The sequence below is a fragment of the Anolis sagrei genome, chromosome 1, assembly GCF_037176765.1.
Source record: "Anolis sagrei isolate rAnoSag1 chromosome 1, rAnoSag1.mat, whole genome shotgun sequence".
Lineage (NCBI taxonomy): Eukaryota > Metazoa > Chordata > Lepidosauria > Squamata > Dactyloidae > Anolis > Anolis sagrei.
In genome coordinates this window covers 56,325,461-56,348,465 of record NC_090021.1, presented here as the reverse complement: position 1 = coordinate 56,348,465, position 23,005 = coordinate 56,325,461, and the positions used below count along the sequence as shown (strand labels likewise).

General features: G+C 40.5%; 2 protein-coding genes across 2 annotated transcripts in view; one reads left to right on the top strand and one right to left on the bottom strand.

Moving 5' to 3' along the window:
• RGS7 (regulator of G protein signaling 7) overlaps positions 1-11,256 on the bottom strand; it is a 207,325-nt gene extending 196,069 nt beyond the window's left edge. Inside the window, exon 1 of the mRNA XM_067464781.1 lies at positions 11,141-11,256. The gene's annotated coding sequence lies outside the window, so the exon portion shown is untranslated. The remainder of the gene's footprint in view (positions 1-11,140) is intronic.
• Positions 11,257-11,432: 176 nt separating this feature from the next.
• PIGM (phosphatidylinositol glycan anchor biosynthesis class M) lies at positions 11,433-20,824 on the top strand. Its single transcript, XM_060755084.2, has 2 exons — positions 11,433-11,593; positions 18,024-20,824. Exon 2 carries the CDS (start codon positions 18,181-18,183, stop codon positions 19,441-19,443), a length of 1,263 nt encoding a protein of 420 aa, XP_060611067.2. The 5' UTR covers positions 11,433-11,593; positions 18,024-18,180; the 3' UTR covers positions 19,444-20,824.
• Positions 20,825-23,005: the final 2,181 nt, after the last annotated feature.

Here is a 23,005-nt window from a genome sequence, read left to right as displayed (position 1 = left end):
ACCTGTGAGCCACGGCTCACTGGTGGACTGTGAGACCTAAAATAAGGGCTGCGAGACATGCGGGGAAAATTAGCACCAGTGGTGTGTGTCACAGTTGGAAGAGAGCAAGAGAGAGAAGGAGAGGGAGAGGGAGAGGGAGAGGGAGAGGGAGAGGGAGAGGGAGAGGGAGAGGGAGAGGGAGAGGGAGAGGGAGAGGGAGAGGGAGAGGGAGAGGGAGAGGGAGAGGGAGAGGGAGAGAAGGAAGGAAGGAAGGAAGGAAGGAAGGAAGGAAGGAAGGAAGGAAGGAAAGAAGGAAGGAAGGAAGGAGATACCAGTGTGTTGCCCTTGCCAGCGCTTTCTTGGTCTTGGGAGGCTTCCCAGGCCAGGGGGGAGAACACTCACTTGCTGGCAATTTTCTGCAATGCAATTTTCTAAATCAGCACCCCAAATAACCAAACCAAATCTGAAGTTGACCAAAAACTGATTCGTAACCCTTTTGTACTAATGTTGGAGAGTGGTCCCTGATCAAAGTGGCACCCTGTCAAGTGGTCCCTGGTCAAAGTGGTCCATGGTCAAATAGTCTCTGGTCAAAAAAAGGTTGGGAACCACTGATTTACAGTATTTATATTCCAACCTTCTCACCTTGAAGGGGACTCAGGGTAGATCACAAAACACATATATAGCAGACATTCAATGCCGTTTATACACTGACAAGACAAACAATTATACATAGATAAAGGTATATATAGGCTTTTCCCATCTTCGGCATCTTGGAGGCTTGTGCTCGGTTCAGAGGTGCTGTTGCTCTATCTCCCCTGCTGAACAGCTTTGTTCGTAAACTTCCTCCATGATCAAATCACCGGCATTTTCTGGCATTTCCTTAAATACCTCCCCGCTGTAAGCGGTACCTATTTACCCACTCACATTTTACTTTCAAACTACTAGCTAGGCAGAAACTGGGCTAAAGGCCAGGAGCTCACCCTGACCTAGGCTTTGAACTGTCAGCCTTTCAATTGGCAATATTTACTGCATCTTTGAGGTTAACCTGCTGTGCTAAAGCCCAGCCCTTCATATATTTATAAGAATATTCTTTTCAGAAAGTAAGCTTTTTGGCCCTATTTTTTATTTCTGAATAAAGATTACAATAAGAATGTAACCACCATAACTTTGTTTCTGGCAGATTGAAATTCAGAAGTGCTACTCATATTTTCCCCTGAAATATGAGATGTTTCGGTTTCTCTTTAAAATTTTAAACTATATTTTTGCTCTTCCTTCACATCAAGAAAAAAAGTTTCCTAAAAATTCTTATTAGCTTATACAACTAATCTGAACATCTATCTGGACAAAATTATACATCTATCTGGACAAAACCAGCAAAAATTAAACTTAACATTATTATTTAGTTACCTGGTCTGATTTAAATCTATCTGGCATGTTATTACTTGCACTTTCTGCTTAAAACAATAATTATTCATGCTGCTAAAAACTGTTGTTTCCAGAGCCAATCAGCATTTTAGTCATATCAGTATACTGGATTCTAAAATTAATTGCCCTTCTATTTCCTCACTTTAGAAAATGTTTATGTTTACTGCAATGAAGGAATTTCTTCCAATCAAGCCCAGCAGGAGTCCTTTTGGTTGGGCAAAGTTATTTCTATCTAGTGATACAGCAAACAAGAGAAAGATACCAATTGAAAATAACTTGCAAGTGGACATTGCCTCTCTGAGCAAGAGTTGTACAGTAACATCATGCAAAAGAACGCTGCACACTTAGAGAAAAGCAAAGCCTCAGCTTCTCCCCTAACCTCAACCCCTACACACACACCGCAAAAAAAGAAGCGAGAGAAAGAAATACACTGGAATATATATTTAGCATGGCTAATGCACCTTATACAAAATGGACTTTGAGCTGTAGAAATGTTATATCATCATTTTAATTGAAAAGTCATATCCTATTGATCACTTTAGAATCAATCACTGGACTCTCAATCACTAGACGTTTTTATATTTTGATCTCAAGACGATCTATCAAGGCTGCTTTTGTTGTGGATTTCATGCACTGGCAGAGATTGATGCAGATGACCCTTGTGCTCCCTTCCAACTTTACAATTCTATTATTGCATGAAATGGTTTATAGAAGAAGAGGCTTCTGTTCTGTTTTGTTTCCAGTATTTCCATGCCTGCTGATGAAGACAACACACTGGGCCATGGCTCCAGGACCCCATTGGATACCAAAATCTGTGGATGCTTATCCCATTGTATGCAATGGCATTCTAACATGGTATTCTTATACAAAATGGAAAAATCAATGTTTACTGTTGGGATATGTGTATGTGTGTGTGTGTGTGTGTGTGTGTGGTTAAAAGGTTGGGATATATATATATGGTTAAAAGGTAAAGATTGTCCCTTGAAATTAAGTCCAGTCGTGTCCGACTCTGGGGGTTGGTGCTCATCTCCATTTCTAAGCCGAAGAGCCAGTGTTGTCCGTAGACACCTCCAAGGTCATGTGGCCGGCATAACTGCATGGAGCGCCGTTACCTTCCTGCCAGAGCAGTACCTATTGATCTACTCACATTTTACATGTTTTCAAACTGCTGGGTTGGCAGATGCTGGGGCTGACAGCGGGAGCTCATGCCGCTCCCCAGATTTGAACCTGCGAACTTTCAGTCAACAAGTTCAGCAGCTCAGTGCTTTAAGCCACTGCTCCACTGGGAGCTCCATGTGTGTGCGTGTGTGTGCGCGTGTAGTCATTGATAAATTATTCTGTGGGTACAGAATCTGTCGATATGGAAGGATGATGGTAAAAACTCAGGAGGGTCTGAGCCCAGTTGCCCAACTATCATCCCCAGCAAAGTTTCTGTGAAGCATAACAGTTCAGCTCCCTCGTCTTTGAGGAGATCATAGGTGATATGTCTTATTTTCACTGACCTTAAGAGCAAGGTGAGGTTTTGTGGGTGTTCTGGCTCCTTCTCAAATTTCCCCAGGGTGGCAGGGTTGACTGGAAGGTGAGATAGGTATCAAACACATTTCTTTCCTTCCTCTTTAACAAGCATGAGCAAAGTTTTTTGCTCTGGGGCCACATTGTGGGCCCAGCCAAGAGGGCCGGGCCAGGAGGAAGAGCAGGGTGGGCCCAGGAAGAGGTGGGGCTGGGGGTGGGCAAGGCATGGAGGAGGTGGGGCTGGGCTGGGGTGGGTTAGGGAGGGGCAGGGGTTGGGCAAAGTGAGCCCAGGAAGTGTGAGCCCAGGGGTGGGGCAGGGCAAGCCCAGGTGGGATTGGGCCAAGAGGGGTGGAGGCAGGGGGCGTGACCAAGAGCGGAGCACCCTCATACTTTCCTCTCAGCATAAGGATGGGACTGCTCACCCATCTTTATGCTAGGAGGAATGTGAGGATTTGAGGGTCCCTTGATTCCTGCCTGCTTCTCCCTTCTGCCAGCGTCAGGACAAGGCCTTGCCTCATTTTTACACCAGGAGAAGGGAGAGGGTGCAAGGTGACTTTGCAGCCACTTCGCCTGCCACTTGCCTCTTTGCCCAAGGTGGGCTTTTTCTGACATTGGGACAGGACCTCTTGCGCTGTCCTTATACCAGGAGGAAGGCCCAAGGAAGGCACGCGGCAACTGAGAACACTAGAGGACTCCAACTGCCACATGCCTTCTTTCCCCATCCTTTCGCATATGGACATGGCGTGCTACCATATCCTTATGCCCAGAAGAGAGAGAAAATTTTGCGGTCTGGACATAAGGGCCCAGAGGGCTCCAACCCACGGGTCTTAGTTTGCCCATGCCTTTTCTATAAGGACATTGCCATATCTCCCTCTGCCCTTTATGACTCGTATTGCCAACCAGGTCTGAATACATTGAATTAAAAATAAACAATACAGGGTCAAAGAGACACAAAAACAGAAACAAAAAATGAAAACACAAAAGACAAATTATAAGACATTAATAACAACACTTAACACACAATCAATGGATGTATTCCCACCTGACCAGGCTGAGAGTTAGCAACTCCACCAGCATCCTAATTCCACCAGGGGGCTGCCTTGTAGCCAACTAGATGGTTCTGGGAAGCCCTCTCACTACTACCCAGTCTTTCATCTGATTCTTTCACCACCACTTAGTGTAACAGTCCCAGAGTGACCAGTATCTACCCAATGTGCTGTTTCTACCACAAACAATACACAAAATACATTTTTTTTAAAGAAATCTTCCTAGGCCTAGTGAACTCGGCTTTATACTGCTTTCTCCTTGGAGATTGCTGACAGCCCTTCCAGACGGCCCAAAATGCAGGCCCTGTCGGAGTTTTACTTGAGGCATCCAAACAACGCCTCAGGTAAAAGAGGAACAATTCGAGACAAAGCAAATAAACGCGCACACAAAATTGGGCATACATTCTGCATATTTGAGCTAGACTCTCAAATGATAGTTTTCTCAAATATGTAAGCTAGCCTTTATACAGTAGAAACAAATATGATACGTATGGTAGACTCATGTGATAGTAAACAAAAAATCCATTGTTGGAACAATTATGACTGGATGTGCACAAAATACAAAAAGCAAAGTATTATTTGTTATGCGCCCTTCTAGAAAATATGTGAGAATGGCCTTGAAGATGAACTGATTCATTCAAATTACAGTTTCTTATGGATTTGAAAGTTTATCTCAATTGCAGCATGAAAGACCATCTAGTTGTCTTTTCCCTCCAGTATCCCATTGTCAGAAGCCATAGAGGATTGCAGCTGTCATGTCACTAACACCCACCTTTAAGAAAGGCTGTATGTTTTATTCTTATGATCCCTATACATTTTCATGGCTGCTTTTCATCAGGTTGAGTATATGTGTGTGTTTTTAATGGATAGCATTTCTCTGTCTAGAAATGACTATGTTTTAGGGGGCAATAACACTGACAGGTTCTGAAGCCTTATACTTTTATTAAACATTTCAAACCAATTTTCCCATTTCTTTCCGTAGATATCTGGGAGTTATGAATGTGCAAACATAATCTGTGCTACAAGGAGGCATGTCATTCGTTTTAAATTGACTGAGATTCATGTATTACATTTTCATTTTGTCTTTCCTCCATTTATGCTTCCTTGTTATTCTTGTCATTCCCTCTCTCCACACACACAAACATCTGTTTTACCTTTTCATTTACAGTACTCTGTATGCCAGCATTTGATGGCATAGCTGTGTTAGTCTGTCTCAACATAAAGAGATATAAAGAAATCCAAAAGCACCTTCCAGACTTAGAAAAATACATTTCTAGCATAATCATTAATGAATTTCGGTCCACCATTTATTCATTTATTTCGTCTGAAAAGCATTGCATAAATTAGTATAAAACTGATTAAAAAATCTATATTAATAGATAATTGATAAAGACCTTTGGTGTTCATCCATACGTGGAGGAGGAAAAACACACCTCCAATTTAAAATGTTTTGAATGTTTAAAAGCAATGCTTTTGGATTTGGAAAGATTATCAGAGGCATAGAGAGAAGCATCTGTGGAAAGAGATGTTAGGTTAGGGCAGAGCTTTCCAAACTGTGTGTTGTGACAACACATATGTGTGTTGGCTGCAATATGTAGCTGTGTTGCACAAATATAATGGGAAATCTCTATGTCTATGTGAAATAAGCAATCTATCTATCTATCTATATATGAGAGAAAGATTTTCATGGAATATGTTGTGTCCCCATACGTTTTGTTATTACAATGTATGTATGTGTCCATATCGCATACAAGAGGTTGGTTTAACCTCCGGTTTGCTAGTCAGACTGAATTATTCCTGCAGAAGCAGTACCTATTGATCTTCTCATATCTGCCTGTTTTGAACTGTTAGGTTGGCAGAAGCTGGGCCTAACTGTGGGAACTCACCCTGCTCCTTGGATTCGAACTGCCAACCTTTCAAGTTCAGCAGCTCAGCAGCTCAGCAGTTTAACCCACTGCACCACCAGGGGGCCTATATATATCAATGACAAGCACCAAAAAGCTTTACTGTAATGAGAAATCTCTGAGTCCACATGAAATAAACAATAACCATATGTTTTAATAATATAAATGACAGGATTTCATCAGATAAGTTCTGTACCCATACATTTTGTTACTACAATTTAAAGGATGGTTGGAGTATTAGTTACATGGCAAAACCTAAAATTCTTGATTTGTAATGTATACGCCCCCAATGAGACAAAATCAAAATTCGTAAAAACATTACAAGATAACATAATAAAACAGGAGTTTGATAAATTAATAATACTAGGAGATTTCAACTGTGTGGTGAATGGGGAGATGGATAGATCTACTAAAGTTAAACAGAACAAAAAAGGGAAAAAAATAGCGGGAAACATGCCAACAACAATGTTAAATTTATTACAAGAGATGAGAACAAAGGATGTCTGGAGACATAAGAATGAATGGGGTAAAGATTACACTTTCTTCTCGGCCAGGCACAATGCCTGGTCGAGGATAGACATGATATGGGCCTCCTCATCACTATTACCAAAAATAAAAAACATCAAAATCCTAGCGAGATCAGATTCCGACCATTGCCCCATAGAGATGGAAATCAAAGATGGAGAGAGACAATGGAGATGGAAATTGGACGAAAATTTATTAATAAAAGAAGAGGATATTGACAGGAGCAAAGAAAAATTGATAGAATACTTTGAAAAAAATGATACCAAAGAAATAAAGACCTTTACCCTATGGGAAGCCAGCAAGGCCGTCATGAGGGGGCACTTTATGCAGCAAAAGGCTAGAAAAAGAAGAGAGGCAAATCAAGAACAAAAAGAAATAGTTAAAAAAATAGAAATGGAAGAGAAGACTTTAAAGGAAGACCCAAGAAATAAAAAAGCAAGAGAGAAATTAGCGAGGTTACAGAAGGAAAAGGATTATTTACAGATGGAAGAGAGAGCCAAACAGTTGAGATACATAAAAGCGGAATATTTTCAAAACGCTAATAAGCCAGGGATCTGGCTGGCCAGAAAGTTAAGAAGAAAGAGGGAATCCAGGGCTATTACAAAGATAAAAGTAGAAGACAAGATCTATACAGAGGAAAAAGAAATAGGGAAACAATTTGAGAAGTACTATAAAGTACTATATCAGGATGAACAGATAAAAAATGAAAAAATTGTGAATTACCTCGGAAAGAGGAAAATCCAAAAGATTTCAGAAAGCGAGAGAGAAGCCCTAAATAGGGAGATAACTGACAAAGAACTAAGGACAGCAATAAAAAATCTCAGAACAAACAAAGCACCGGGCCCGGATGGGTTTACGGCCCTATATTATAAAAAATTACAGGAGCAGATAATACCCCATCTAAAAAAGGTAATGAATGATGTAAGAGAAAAGAAGGAAATTCCCCCATCATGGAAACAAGCGAATATCTGCGTGATTCCAAAGGAAAATAAAGACCCAGAAAAATTAGAAAACTACAGGCCGATATCGCTTTTAAACCTAGATTACAAGCTATTCAGTAATATATTGGCGGAAAGATTCAAAAAATTCCTTGTAAATTGGATTAAGGAGGAGCAAACAGGATTTATCCTAGGCAGGAATCAAAGTGAGAATGTCAGAACAATACTGGACTTAATTGAGTATTATGACAAAAATATACAAAAAGAAGTCATGTTTTTGGCGATAGACGCAGAAAAAGCATTCGATAAAATTAATTGGAATTTTTTTAAATTATTATTCAAAGAAATGGACCTAGGACATTACATGATAAATTCAATCGAGGCGATTTATAAGACTCAATCTGCAAAAATAATCATAAATGGACAGGAAAGTAACGAAATTGAAATCAGAAAAGGTACGAGACAGGGATGCCCACTATCTCCATTAATATTTATACTGACACTAGAACTGCTACTAAACGACATAAGAGAAAAGGAAGAACTACGAGGGGCAAAGATAAATGGATACTCATACAAGTGTAGGGCGTTCGCCGATGATATAATCTGTATAATTGAGGAACCAAATAAAAATTTAAATAACTGGTTGGGAACTATTGAGGATTTCGGCAAAGTAGCGGGTTTCAAACTAAATTTAGAAAAAACGGAAGCAATAACGAAAAATATCCCCAAAAAGAAGATAGATCAGATAAAAGAAAATAATAAGATAAAAATTGTTACGAAGCTCAAATACCTAGGTATCACAATCACAGCAAAAAACTCACAACTCTTTGAAAACAATTACCTAAAGACATGGAAAGAAATCCAAAAGAACCTGGAAAATTGGAAACATTTGAAAATCTCATTATTAGGAAGAACATCATGCATTAAAATGAATGTCCTGCCAAGGATGCTATTTCTGTTCCAAAACATACCTATACTAAGGAACAAGAAAACTGTACTAAACTGGAATAAAGATATTAGAAAATTTATCTGGCTTAATAAAAAACCAAGGATAAGTTATAAAAATCTGACAGATGAGAAAGGAAGAGGAGGATTGACACTACCAGACCTAGGGTTATACGCCGAGGCATGTACCCTAGCCTGGGCCACAGAATGGGTAAGACTGAAGAAAGAAAAAATACTAAATCTGGAAGGATGCGACCTCCGCAGAGGGTGGCATGCTTACATCGGATATGAGAAAACAAAAATAGAAAAAAAATTTAGGAACCATTTTGTAAGAGCAGCGATCATAAAAACCTGGGACAAATACAAGAAGAGAATGTATAACAAAATTCCAACATGGATCTCCCCTTTAGAATCAAGCCAAAGAAGGGAACTAGGATGGATTAAATGGCCAAACTACAAAGAATTACTAAAAGAAGAAAACAAAGTGATCAATCTGAGACCCCTAGAAGACATAAAAGCAAGTTACCCAAATATGACCTGGTTACAGTACAGGCAAATACAGGAGTTTTTTGGTAAAGACAAAAAGATAGGATTTGAGAAAAGAGGGAATATCTGGGACAAAATCTGGGAAACAGAAGGAAAAAAAATCTCTAAAATATACAAACAATTACTCCAATGGAGTACAGAAGAAGAAAGGGTGAAGGATTGCATGGTGAAATGGGCCAAAAATGTAGGTAGAACGATTGGATTAGAAGAATGGGAAACGATATGGAAAAAAAAACTAAAATACTTAAAAGCATATGATTTGAAAGAAAATTGGTGGAAAATCTTTTTTAGATGGTATCTGACACCCGCCAAATTAAATAAATATTACAAAAATTGTAATTCAAGATGCTGGAAATGCGGAACAGTGGAAGGAACGCTGCACCACATGTGGTGGAAGTGTAAGAAAATAAAAGATTATTGGAAAGAAATTCAAACACAATTACAGAAAATACTGAAAGTCAAGATTCCCCTAAAAGCTGAAATATTCCTATTAGGCATCACAAAAATCAAATTGGACAAAAATACAGATAAACTGTTATTCCTGGCAACAACAGCTGCCAGGATTTGTCTGGCAAGAGTATGGAGGAAAAAGGAAGTTCCGAAGATTGAGGATTGGAAAAAGAAAATGATAGAAGTCAGAAATATGGATTGTTTAAGTTACATAATGCAAAGAAGTAAAGGAATCGAGGAGATAAGAACAGATTGGACAAGTTTTAAAGAATACTTAAAGTTACACATATAATCAATTACCAATATAGAAGGTCAGGCAAAAAGGCCTGGATTCAGAAGAGCAACTATACAAGAAGATCTCCAGTCAACTAGAATTGAGAAGGAAAAGAGAGGAAGAGAAAAAAATGAAAGAAAGAAGAGGAAGAGGCCCACCACAGATGAATCCTGGAAGTCATGTTTGATGGATGAAAGAACTTATTCTTGATTCTTTTCTTTTAAACTCTTTTTTTCTCTCACATTTTCTAAATCTTACCCACACTTTTCCTTCCCACCCTACTCCGTGGCATTTAGATACCCAGGATAGTTTTTCCCCGTCCCCGACCTACCCTGGAAGGTCTACCTCCCTTCCAACCGTCCTCATTCTCTTTTTCTTCCTTCTCTCCTCCTCTAACCCCCGCTATAACTCTACACATCTATATCTGATATACCACACTATCTAAGCTACTATATTTTAAGGATTGTATTTTAGAAAATATCAATAAAGATTATTATAAAAAAAAATAAACTGAATTACTCTGTCACAAAATGGTGCAGGTGTAAAAAGTGTGCCATCGACATGAAATGTTTGGAAAGCTCTGTTCTAGCATGTTCAGTTGAAAAGCAAAGTCAATGTGATGCAGTTGTCTGTGGCTGTTGAATTAGGACTCAATGGAAGCAGAGTTCAAATCCTGTCACATTCTCTCAGCCTCAGACAAAGGTAATAGCATGCTTCTGAACAAGTATCACCAAGGAAGCCCTAGGGCAGGGCTATCAGAAATCAGAGTTTACTTGAAAGGATACAACAAGAATATTCATTGGGGAATTCTGTGTTTGTGTGTGTGCCTTCAAGTCACCTGTCAATTAAGAGTGACCCTGTGAATTTCAAAAGGTTTTCTGAGGCAGGAAATACTCTGAAGTATCCTGTTCATTTCTTTTTCTAACCCTGAAAAAGAAAAAGACTTTTTGAAAATAGAATAAATCACCAATAAAAACAGCAGTAAAGAATTTATAATTTACTAGCTGTCTCCTGCCACGCGTTGCTATGGCCCAGTCTGTGTATATGTGTTTTGTGTGTGTATATATTTGTGTATATGTGTATATATGTGGTTTTGCGCATATGTTGTAATGTTTTTTGTTTTTTTGCTTTAAAGTCTCTTCTGCTGTGTTTTTCAGTGTTTTTATGAGTGATGGTCACTCGTTGGCTTGATAGGTGTCTTGTGTCCAAATTTTGTGTCAATTCGCCCAGTGGTTTTTGAGTTATGTTAATCCCACAAACTAACATTACATTTTTATTTATATAGAAGAAGAAAAATGCCCTGGTCCAAGGCTATGGAGCTCTAGGAATTGTAGTTTTACAAGGCCTTGTGCCTCCTCTGCCAAAGAGTGCTGGTCTCTCGCCAAACTACCAATCCCAGAATCCCATAATGTTGAGCCATGGCTGTTATCAAACTGCATTAATTTTACTTTGCATATCAGCGCTCAAACCATGCTATGAATTAGAAACAGTCTTTAAGAGTTTGCTCCAGGCACAGTCAGCCCATTGTATGCTAATCAAGGTGGTCAGTTGAAAAGATTCACACCTAGCCCAACTTACAAAAGCCTTTTGTCTCACCCTGGTCAGTCCACAGATGTATAAACCCCTTTTTTCCCAGCTCCAGCAGACCTCTGAGGATGCCTGCCATAGATGCAGGCGAAACGTCAGGAGAAATGCCTCTAGAACATGGCCATATAGCCCGAAAAAACCCACAAGAACTGAGAAACAGTCTTGTACATGAAAGATAGAGGGCGCTCGTTCCAACCTGTATAAAATCCTGTTTCGTTGTCCTGCGCATGCTCTGCCCGTCAATCTGAAGCCTGTTCCCCCATTTTGCCAGTTCCATTGCTTCAAGGCAGCCTCACTGTGCTGGAACCTGGCAGCGCGAAGAAGAGGGCAAATGGTTGTGGGCTTCGTTGGCGCTAAAGCGCACGCGCGGAACCCACTGCGTCAGTGTGTGGCCAGCGCTGATTGGTTCTTTACCTCGGGGACGTCTCTTTCGGGTTCGGAAGCCTCATTGCGGAACCGCAGGTATTCTTCCTAGGAAGCCCCCCTCCTTTTGCTGGAGTCAGTACTTTGCAGTTCGCAATGGGCTCCGGCTTTCCAGTCAGAATGTGCCCTTCCACATGCAGTTCCTATCATTCAAGATGGGAAGGGAAGATGGGTGTTGCAGTCCAATCCCGTGTAAAAGATCTCGCGTCCCACTTAAAGGGCCAGCAGTTCAGATAGCAGTTTCAGGAGAAGAAGCAATTGGTGTTAGATGAGAAAGGAAATGAGGCTGTGTCCGCACATGGCGTGCCGTCTCCTTTTCCTTCCTTCTGAAACCCAGATCAGCCCCGTCTTGAGTGCATCCACACTGCAGAGTTAATGCAGTTCGACACCACTTTAACTGCTTTTACTCAGTGTTACGGAATTATGGGAGTTCTGTGCCTTGATTCGCCGCCGCTGCTTAACAGGACTGGTGCCTCACCAAACTAAAACTCCCATCATTCTAGACCTGAGCATTGAGCCATGTCAGTTGAAGTGATATCAAACTGCATTAATTTTGTAGTGGAGAATCTGTGTTTCCCAAACCTAATCCTCCCGAAGTTTTGGACTTCAGCTGGCCACATGACCTTGGAGGTGTCTCTTCAGCCTAGAAATGGAGATGAGCATCAACCCCCATAGTTGGACACAACTAGATTTAATGCCAGGGGAAAACCTTTACCATATATATATATATACTAGCTGTGCCCTGCCACGCGTTGCTGTGGCCTATAGTAAAACTTATCAAAGTTGAGGTAGATATCTGGACTATTATGAAAGAGAGGTACCTACCTATTCCTTCCCCCTTTTCCTCCCCCTTTCTCTCCTTTCTTCCTTCTCTACCTCTTTCTTTCTTTCCTTCTTTCACTACTTGGTTTCATCCTTCTCTCTTTCCTTCATTCCCTCCCCCTTTCTTCCTTTGCCTTTCTTCCCTCCCTGTTTGCTTCCTTCTTTCACTTTTTATTTCCTTTTATTTTACCACCATCATAACAATAACAATAATGCAGTGCATTGCCTCTGGGACCTGACACCTCTCCCATTCCCCCTAAAAGGGTCACAGAGGAATAATAATAGCATCATAATAATCATAGAAATAACAACCTTTACCCGCCACGTGTTGCTGTGGCCAATCTTCCCTCTTTCTCTCCTTCTTTCCCTCCCTCCTTCCTTCCTTCCTTCCTTCCTTCCCATCTTTCCTTCTCCTCTTCTTTCTCTATCTCTTTCCTTCCTTCCCCTTTTTCTTTCTCTTCTGCTGTCTCTCTTTTCTTTCCTTCCATCTTTCCTTTTCTTTCCTTTTCTTCTTCCTGTAACTTTCCTTCCTTCCCCCTTTTTCTTTACTTCCCTTTCTCTTTCTTCCTTCTTTCCTTCCTTCCTGTCTTTCCTAGATTTTGACAGGGCGGGAAGGGGCGGGGTGGGGTTTGGAGGTGGCGTGAAGTAAAAGGAGGTAAGATTGGGGCGGGGGAGTGATGGAGCGTGGGGTTGCGTGTGTGTGTGCGGCGGCGGGGGGAGTGGGGTTGCGTGTGTGTGTGCGGCGGCGGGGGGAGTGGGGTTGCGTGTGTGTGCAGCGGTGGGGGGAGTGATGGAGCGTGGGGTTGTGTGTGTGTGTGTGGTGGCGGGGGGAGTGGGGTTGCGTGTGTGTATGCGGCGGCGGGGGGAGTGATGGAGCGTGGGGTTGCGTGTGTGCGTGCGGCAGGGTGTGTGTGTGTGCGGGAAGCGGCGCGGCGGGGCTTGGAGTGGGCATGGTTTCCGCAGAGGGAACGTTGGCCGGAAGGCCATGTGCGCGCGCCAGGGAACTTGCGGCTGGGCGCCAATGCGCATGCTCAGTTGTTTTGCCATTTTGTGAGTGTGTTGTTGTGTTGTTTTTCATTTTGAGTAGATATGTTTGTACCTTGTGGGTTGTGTTATGGGCATGGCAATTTTGGTTAAGTTTCGTTGGGTTTTTTTGAGTTTTGTTGTTTTGCCGTTTTGTGAGTGTGTTGTTGTGTTGTTTTTCATTTTGAGTAGATATGTTTGTACCTTGTAGGTTGTGTTATGGGCACGGGGATTTTGGTTAAGTTTCGTTGGGTTTTTTTGAGTTTTGTTGTTTTGCCGTTTTGTGAGTGTGTTGTTGTGTTGTTTTTCATTTTGAGTAGATATGTTTGTACCTTGTGGGTTGTGTTATGGGCATGGCAATTTTGGTTAAGTTTCGTTGGGTTTTTTTGAGTTTTGTTGTTTTGCCGTTTTGTGAGTGTGTTGTTGTGTTGTTTTTCATTTTGAGTAGATATGTTTGTACCTTGTGGGTTGTGTTATGGGCATGGCAATTTTGGTTAAGTTTCGTTGGTTTTTTTTGAGTTTTGTTGTTTTGCCGTTTTGTGAGTGTGTTGTTGTGTTGTTTTTCATTTTGAGTAGATATGTTTGTACCTTGTGGGTTGTCTTATGGGCATGGCAATTTTGGTTAAGTTTCGTTGGGTTTTTTTGAGTTTTGTTGTTTTGCCGTTTTGTGAGTGTGTTGTTGTGTTGTTTTTCATTTTGAGTAGATATGTTTGTACCTTGTGGGTTGTGTTATGGGCATGGCAATTTTGGTTAAGTTTCGTTGGGTTTTTTTGAGTTTTGTTGTTTTGCCGTTTTGTGAGTGTGTTGTTGTGTTGTTTTTCATTTTGAGTAGATATGTTTGTACCTTGTGGGTTGTGTTATGGGTATGGGAATTTTGGTTAAGTTTCGTTGGGGGTTTTTTGAGTTTTGTTTCCTCGTTGGATGCCCCTAACAAATATATATATATATATATATATATATATATACATACACACACAGAGAGAGAGAGAGATACTATTTTTATTTTTTTTACTCATTTTATTATTTAATAATAGTACTAATAATAATAACAGCCCTCCATGAAGTCATGCCGGCAACATGACCTTGGAGGTGTCTATGGACAACGCTGGTTCTTTGGCTTAGAAATGGAGATGAGCACCAACCCCCAGAGTCGGACACAACTAGACTTAGTGTTAGGGGAAAATCTTTACCATACACACAGACATACTATTTTTATTTTTTACTCATTTTATTATTTAATAATAGTACTGATAATAATAACAGCGCTCCATGAAGTCATGCCGGCCACATGACCTTGGAGGTGTCTATGGACAATGCCGGCTCTTTGGCTTAGAAATGGAGATGAGCCCCACTCCCCAGAGTCGGACACAAGTAGGCTTAATGTCAGGGGAAAACCTTTACCTTTTAATACACACACACGCACATACCATTTTATTATTTACTCATTCTATTATTTATTAATCGTACTAATAAATGGTACTAATAAACAGTAATAACGGCGTTCCACACAGTCATACTGTCCACATGACCTTGGAGGTGTTTGTGGACAATGCCAGCTCTTCGGTTTAGACATGGAGATGAGCACCAACTCCTGGATACAACTAGACTTAATGTCAGGAAAAAAACCTTTAACCACACACACACAGACACATATACACACACATACATACACATACTGTTTTTATTATTTACTAATTTTATTATTTAACAATAGTACTACTAATAATAATAACGGCATTCCATGCAGTCATGCCAGCCAAATGACTTTGGAGGTGTCTATGGACAACACTGGCTCTTTGGCTTACAAATGGAGATGACCACCAACCCTCAGAGTCAGACACAACTGGACATAATATCAGGGGGGAACCTTTATCTTTACCTAATAATAATAATAATAATAATAATAATAATAATAAGGCACATTATTTATTTATATGACTCTTATCATTATGGCCAGATTCTTATTATTGCTCAACAAAAAACAAACTAAAAGGAAGCCTTTACCTTTACCTTTCTCCCTCGAAGGGACACAAAGCAGCTTCCAACATATTAAACATGGTACAAAACAACAGTAATTAAAACACATATAAAAGTAAAGGCATGACTGCATGGAGCACCATTATCTTCCCGCAGAAGTGGTACCTATTGCTCTACTCACATTTGCATGTTTTCAAACTGCTAGGTTAGCAGAAGCTGGGCCTAACAGCAGGAGCTCACTCTGTTCCCCGCCAACTTTTTGGTCAACAAATTCAGTAGCTGAGCGATTTAACCCACCGCGCCACCGGGAGCTCCCGAAACACATATAAAAGCACATATGTAAAAATATATATAAAACACATATATAAACATATAAAACAATCAATAAACATAAATATGCATTTTAAAAACTGACTCTTCATCATCATCATCATCATCACTTTATTTCTTAATTAGTCGCTCTCCACCAAAGTGCTCCGAGCGACTTACAACTTAAAATAGCTTATACACAATATAAAACATTCAATATAAAAACATTCAACATAAAAACATTCAACATAAAAACATTCAGCAGTGACTATGGCAAAATTTGATCTGATTACTTAAATGCACAACCAAACAGCCAAGTCTTGAGCGCCTTTACAAAAGGTCGCAACTCCGACATTGCTCTAATATATGGAGGCAATGAGTTCCACAGAATTGGAGCATAGGTCAAAAAAGCTCTATGCCTTGTAGCTTCCAAATGTGCCTCCCTAGGACCCGGTATGTATAGGAGATTTTCCTGGGTGGATCGAGGTGACCACTGATGGGGAAAAGGAATGAGGCGGTCCCTAAGATAGTCAGATCACATTGCACTTCACTCCAGTTGATTAACATTAGCCTTCCTGACACTTCAATCTATGTTTCTTCACTGAAGGCTTGCCTAAACAGAAAATTTTTCAGCTGCTTTTTGAAGGAAAAAGAGAGGGTGATGTTTTAATTTCCTTGGGGAGGGTATTCTTAATTATTATTATTATTATTAATAATAATAATAATAATAATAATATTCCAAAGGCTCGAGACAGCCACCAAGAAGGTCCTCTCTCTTATCACCACCAACTGCATTTGGAACAGTGGCGGAAGCGAGAGTAGGGATTTCCCTGATGATATTAGGGATCAGCAAGGTTGGTATGAGGAGATGTGGTCGGATAACTTAGTTGGACTGGAACCGTTTAGGGCAGGCATCCTCAAACTGCAACCCTCCAGCTGTTTGGGCCTCCAACTCCCAGAAGCCCTAATGTGCTTGTTCAGTGTGCAGGCATCGAATTGTGCCTTGCTTTTGTAAGCTGCCCTGAGTCCCCCCCAGGGTGAGAAGGGCGGGGTAGAAGCAACCGAAATAAATAAATAAAAATTGTCAGGAATTCTGGGAGTTGAAGGCCCAAACAGCTGGAGGGCCGCAGTTTGAGGATACCAGGTTTAGGACTTTAATGGTCAAAACCAGGACCTTGAATTGGGCTCAGAAACAAATTGACAGCAAGTGAAGGTGCTGTAGTAGAGGAGTTGTGCACTCCCTGGGTCCAGCCTCTCTGAGCAGCCTGGGTGCCACTCTTTGGACTAGTTGCAGTTTCCAGGCACTCTTCAAGGGTAGTCCCAAGTAGAGCCCATTACAGTAGTCTAGGTGGGATGTAACTAAGGCATGAACTACCATGGCCAAGTCTGTCTTCTCAAGTTATGGTTGCAGCTGGCGCACAAGTCTATGGCAATGTTGATGTTTTCCACCATTGTTCTAAATTCAGTGGCTAGTGCTGAATAGATTAAGATCAGTAAATTGCTGGACAGGCAATATATTTCTTGTCGGCTGAGGGAATCTGTTTTAGTTGGGATTGGCAACTGAAGTTTGGCCAAAGTTTCCCAAAGTACTAAGGAAACAATACAGGTTATTAATAAATGATAGGTTCCTCCAGTCTTTTATTAATCAAACTAGCTGTCCCCTGCCACGCATTGCTGTGGCCCAGTCTGTGTATATGTGTTTGGTGTGTGTATATATTTGTGTATATGTGTAGATTTGTGCATACATTGTAATGTTTTTTGTTTTGTTTTGCTTTGCTTTGCTTTGCTTTGCTTTTTAAGTCTCTTCTGCTGTGTTTTTCAGTGTTTTTATGAGTGATGATAACTTGTTGGCCTGATAGGTGTCTTGGGTCCAAATTTGATGTAAATTCACCCAGTGATTTTTGAGTTATGTTAATCCCACGAGCGAACATTACATTTTTATTTATATACCTGCCATCCCCTGCCACGCGTTGCTCTGGCCCAGTCTGTGCATATGTGTTTTGTGTGTGTGTGTGTGTGTGTATTTCTGTATATGTGTATATATGTGTTTGTGTGTATATATATGTGGGTTTGTGCATGCATTGTAATGGATTTTTTTTTGGGAGGGGGGTGGCTTTTAAAGTCACTTCCACTGTGTTCTTTATGAGTGATGGTCACTCGTTGGCCTGATACGTGTATTGTGTCCAAATTTGGTGTCAATTCGTCCAGTGGTTTTTGAGTTATGTTAATCACACAAATGAACATTACATTTTTATTTATATAGATGATAGGTTCCTCCAGTCTCCATCTTCTTTTAAAAATACTAATGAACGTTAACTGTTATTTTATTTTTCCATAGAAATGCTTCCTCTTTGGATTCTGTATACATCTTAAAACACTAAAAACATGAAAGGAGAGAGCAGCTTCTTATTCAGAGAGCAGCACAACCAAAGGACTCGAGTCTGGACCAAGACAGAACCCTGTTTCTCACAATAATCCCTCTCAGAGAAGCAAATATGGCATCCCATCAGATACAAACAAAACACATTTTTGCTGGATTCCTCCAGAAGGATGTCTTATTTAGTGCTGCTTTCATGCTCAGGCTTGCACTGGTCTTTTATGGCATTTTTCAGGACAGGACCATGTTGGTGAAGTATACAGACATTGACTACCAGGTCTTCACTGATGCTGCCAGATACATCACAGAAGGAAAATCGCCTTACTTGAGAGCCACCTACCGTTACACTCCACTACTGGGCTGGATCTTAACACCCAATATTTACCTTACAGATTTATATGGAAAGATCCTTTTTGTGGCCGGGGATATGGCCGTTGCATATCTCACATATCAAATTCTCCTTCTCCGGGGGCTGGATAGTAGGAGCACGTGTGGGTATTGTGCATTCTGGCTCCTCAATCCCCTACCAATGACTGTGTCCAGCAGAGGAAATGCCGAGTCTCTTGTTGCCGCCCTTGTCCTTGGCACCATGTATTATATGGAAAAGAGATATTTCATAAAGGCAGCTGTTCTTTATGGCCTCTCTGTGCACATGAAAATTTACCCAGTGACTTATGCATTGCCACTGGTTCTGCATTTGCAAAATAACAGAGAGCACGGCAAAACAGACAGTGTCTCTTCAAAAGGTGATTTTCGGGGACTTTTCCTTAAGTTGTTCAGTTATGATGTTTTGATTTTTGGGTTAGTTTCTGGTTGTACTTTTGCTGCTCTGGGCCTTGCCTTTTATTCAAGTTATGGCTGGGAGTTTTTGGAGCATACCTACCTATACCATTTGACCAGGAGAGATATCCGCCACAACTTCTCGCCCTATTTCTACATGCTGTACTTGACGGCAGAAAGTGAGTGGAGTTTTGCCCTTGGCCTTGCTGCCTTCCTGCCTCAGCTCCTGCTGCTCCTGGTGATTTCGTTCACCTGTTACAGAGATCTCATCTTCTGCTGTTTCTTGCACACAGCGGTTTTTGTGAGTTTTAACAAAGTGTGCACCTCCCAGTATTTTCTGTGGTACCTTTGCCTGCTTCCACCTGTAATGCCTCTCTTGAGGATGTCCTGGCAGAGGGCTGCATTGCTGCTCCTGCTGTGGCTCAGTGGACAAGGCCTGTGGCTGGCACCCGCTTACTTTCTGGAGTTTCAAGGGCAGAACACTTTCCTGCTCATATGGCTAGCAGGGTTGGTTTTCCTTTTTATCAACTGTATGATCCTTGTTCAGATTATTTCTCACTATTCGCCATTACATACAACAAGAAAAATAAAACAACAGTAAGACTTGCATAGCTGCAAAGGTCAATTCTCCATAATTTATTTACAGAAGAAGGAGTCACGGTGACTATTTTCCAGATGATTTACTCCGTTTTCACATTATTGTGAAGACCTGTGAACTTTATTTTGAAAGTTCCAAGTTACCATATTTACGATTTGCATTTTATGAATCTTTCTTTACTGTGATGGACTAGATGTTTCTAGATGTCTGTGGAATGTTGCTGGACTAAATTCCCATCAGCCTCATTACTGGTGAGGGGTGAAGAGTATTCTTATTTGTTTTTTATTCATTTTTATCCTGCTTCTTTCCCAACCTTGGGACTCAAGGCAGTTTACAAAATATTAAAACCAGGGCAAAATGAAGATATAAATACTCTCAGTAAAATGTATTTAAATGATATTTTAGAAGTAAACATTATAGAATTAAAACCACGTTACTCTGCTAGGCTTCAAATGTATTTGCTAAACCACTTCTGGCTTCTACCTAGGAGCTTCACCTAAGAAGCATTATCTAATACAGAGTTACTTTCCTTAATTTGTACTCCCTTCTTCTGTCCAAATCTCCCTGAGCTCTTTTAGGGAATGTATATAACACATAGACTACAAGGAAGAGGGAAAATCCATTCCACCAGTTATTTCTGTTCTACTGGAAGACAAACATAGCTAGATTTACCCATTTAGGTACCAACCAGCAACATCCTGGATATTCATCAAAACACAGATTGAATTTAAGAAAGAACTGCACTTGCAATCTTGAAGCATAATTTAGCAAGAAGTTCTAATGTACAAGTCCCATTGAAATGAATGGGAGTTTTGTCGCAGTAGAATAGAGTTCATGGAAACTCTTATTCATTTTAGGAAGATCTGTGCTGGATCATGACTTAGGTCAAAAGGTGTTCAGAAAGTAGCTAGTGCAGGCAAACTCTTACTGGCTGAGTCAATAAGGGGTTGAATAGAAACATACATCTGATGTATTGGCTGAGTATCACAGTCTCCTTTTGAAATTCCCAATATTATTGGCAGTGCATTCCGAGTCTTCATCAGAATGATAAGCTGGTGCTAATAAAGGTGGTAATTATGGTATTTAGTCTGATGGGATCTCACTGGATGTTCGAAAGACAGACTTCAGGCATTGTGCTGAATCACAGCAGAATCCTCCTAACAGTTCTTGGTGTTTTGTGGAATAAATAACATCGCAAATTATACATCGCTTTTAAAATTCAAACTTGTCAGTGAAATCCCATAAGCCCATCTTTCAGCATCCTTTTGTTGTGTGTGGTATTCATTGAGAGAGGAAAAATACCATTCAGTTAGCATTCACAGAAAATAAAGATTAACTCTTTGTAAAGTCACGTTGTAAACTTTATAATAAACTCTTCTCAGAATTTTGCAGCCTAGCTGTCTTTAATCCAATATTTCATTGAGCTTCAAAAACAGTTCTACTGACAACATTGGGTCCAGGTAAAGATGAATCATCATCCTGGTGCAATGCCTCTCCATTTCTTTTACCCCTCCATTTCTTTTTCCTATCCCCGGCTGGACGTTTCACTGAAGCAACTCTATTGGTGTCAGCTACTGCAAGCAGAAGACTTTGACCATTGTCTCTCCTTTCAGAGTCTTTAAACGAAGGTTAGATGCTAACCTCTCAAGGATATTTTATCTGGACTTTTGCATTTGTTGACCCATGGAGTGTCTTCCAACTCTATATTTCCATGAGATTTTCTGCCTGTTCTCTCCTCCATCCCTACCAGTAAGTTATTTTGGCAGGAACTACTTCAAGGCCATTTCATTGGGCATTCTAGCTGAAGCAGGGTGGGGTTGTGGGCACAAGATTTTTGTTCAGGACCTGGGCAAGCATAGATCATGGAACAATTGAATTGGAAAAGACCAAATGGGCCATTCAGTCCAACCCCCTCCATGCAGGGAAAGCACAAAGCTGGTGTGTTCTTCATCAACCCATTTTGCTACTTTGGCCCATCCTCTGATGTTGTTTGGATGATGATGATGATATTATTATTATTATTATTATTATTATTATTATTATTATTATTCTCAGCTTTCACCTGTGAAATGTTGAAGATCATGCAATCCTTGAGCATCCTTTCCTCATACTGTTTTTTCTTGAGTTTTATGTTTTGCTTTGATTGTAAGCCTGAGGGCAGGGAGTGTGATCTGTTTAAGAAGCTGCTTTGGTGTTTGTCACAGCAGAAAAGCAGATCATAAATAGAATCAGACAATCAATCAATAATGACTTTACAAGTAATTGTGCAAGACACTATACTCTATACTACAGCCATTCAAAATATCATTTCCAATAAAGTACCATGGCAAATGGTATTGAAAGCCACCAAAGATCCGGGAGAACTGATAGTGTGAGCCTTCCTTCCAAAAACTGCAAAATAATCAGCAAACTTTGAAGCTTTGCAGGGCTATGCTTTCAGGTAATGTAGTCAGCCTACCACATTTTCATTTTAAGATGTTCTCTCTAGAAACCACTAAGTTTTCAATGTGTTTCTAGGGTCAACTTCCACCAGAAGTTCTCATTCATGTAAAAAGGGGGTGGGGGCAGAAGCTTTTTAAGGTTCATGTCCCCACTTTCATGGGGGTCTTGCATCCCAACCCCAGTCAATGTGGAGGGCTGATTTTATATATCAATCCTGAAGCAGGAGAATTCCAAAGTGTGTGTGTATCTATGTGCCTTCAAGTTATCTGTTGATATATGACAAATCCATGAATTCCATAGGCAAGGAATTCTCAGAAGTGATTTTTCCAGTCCTTTCCTGTGAGATATATCCTTGCGGCATCTGGTGGGCTCCCATCCAAGTACTAGGGCTGACCCTGCTTACCTTCCATGATTAGACAGGATCTGGTGCCTTTATGATATTCAGACCCTAACATTATGGAAGCACTTTTAGGAATAACTCCAGTCTAGGCCATTATATGTATGTATGTTTGTATATATGTATGTATATATGTATACGTAATTACAGCATGGTCAATGCAAGTTCTATACTCTAATTCTTATCAAAAATGGAACCACCCCTTTCTCTGAGTAAGAGAGACAAGAGCTTAGTTCATCATAGGAGAACCTAAAAGAAGCATTGACCCCCTTTACTCTCTCGGCCTTGGTACTACTTCTGGCCTTTTAAAATTTCTGGGTTGGGAAATGACAGTGGCAGACAGAGATGACTGGCCTCCCAGATGGCATTGGTGGCTTTCCTTCGCCATGGAAAGATCATCAATGGGTCATATCAAAACCTATAGATTTGGCCACAAAACCTGTCCTTGACATGAGGTCTACTCATTAATGCGTATAGTAGATTCAGATTATGCAAAGTATTTTATTTTCAGGCAGAACATGCTTACTTTTCTTTTAATTTTTAAGACCAACCCCCCCCCCCCCGCCTGTTTTTTTTAGTACATTCAACGTAATAATTCACATGAGTAACACACACTTTTTGCCATGTCCAAAACTGTGAAGCATTTTTGAAAATAGGTTTTAATTAACATTTTTACTTCCATAATTACTGATGGCACCCAAGTAGTCTGTTTGCTGGCTGCAAAGA

What these genes read in the sequence shown, in the direction of transcription:
- PIGM (XM_060755084.2), top strand. Translation starts at nt 18,181, where the DNA reads ATGGCATCCCATCAGATACAAACAAAACACATTTTTGCTGGATTCCTC.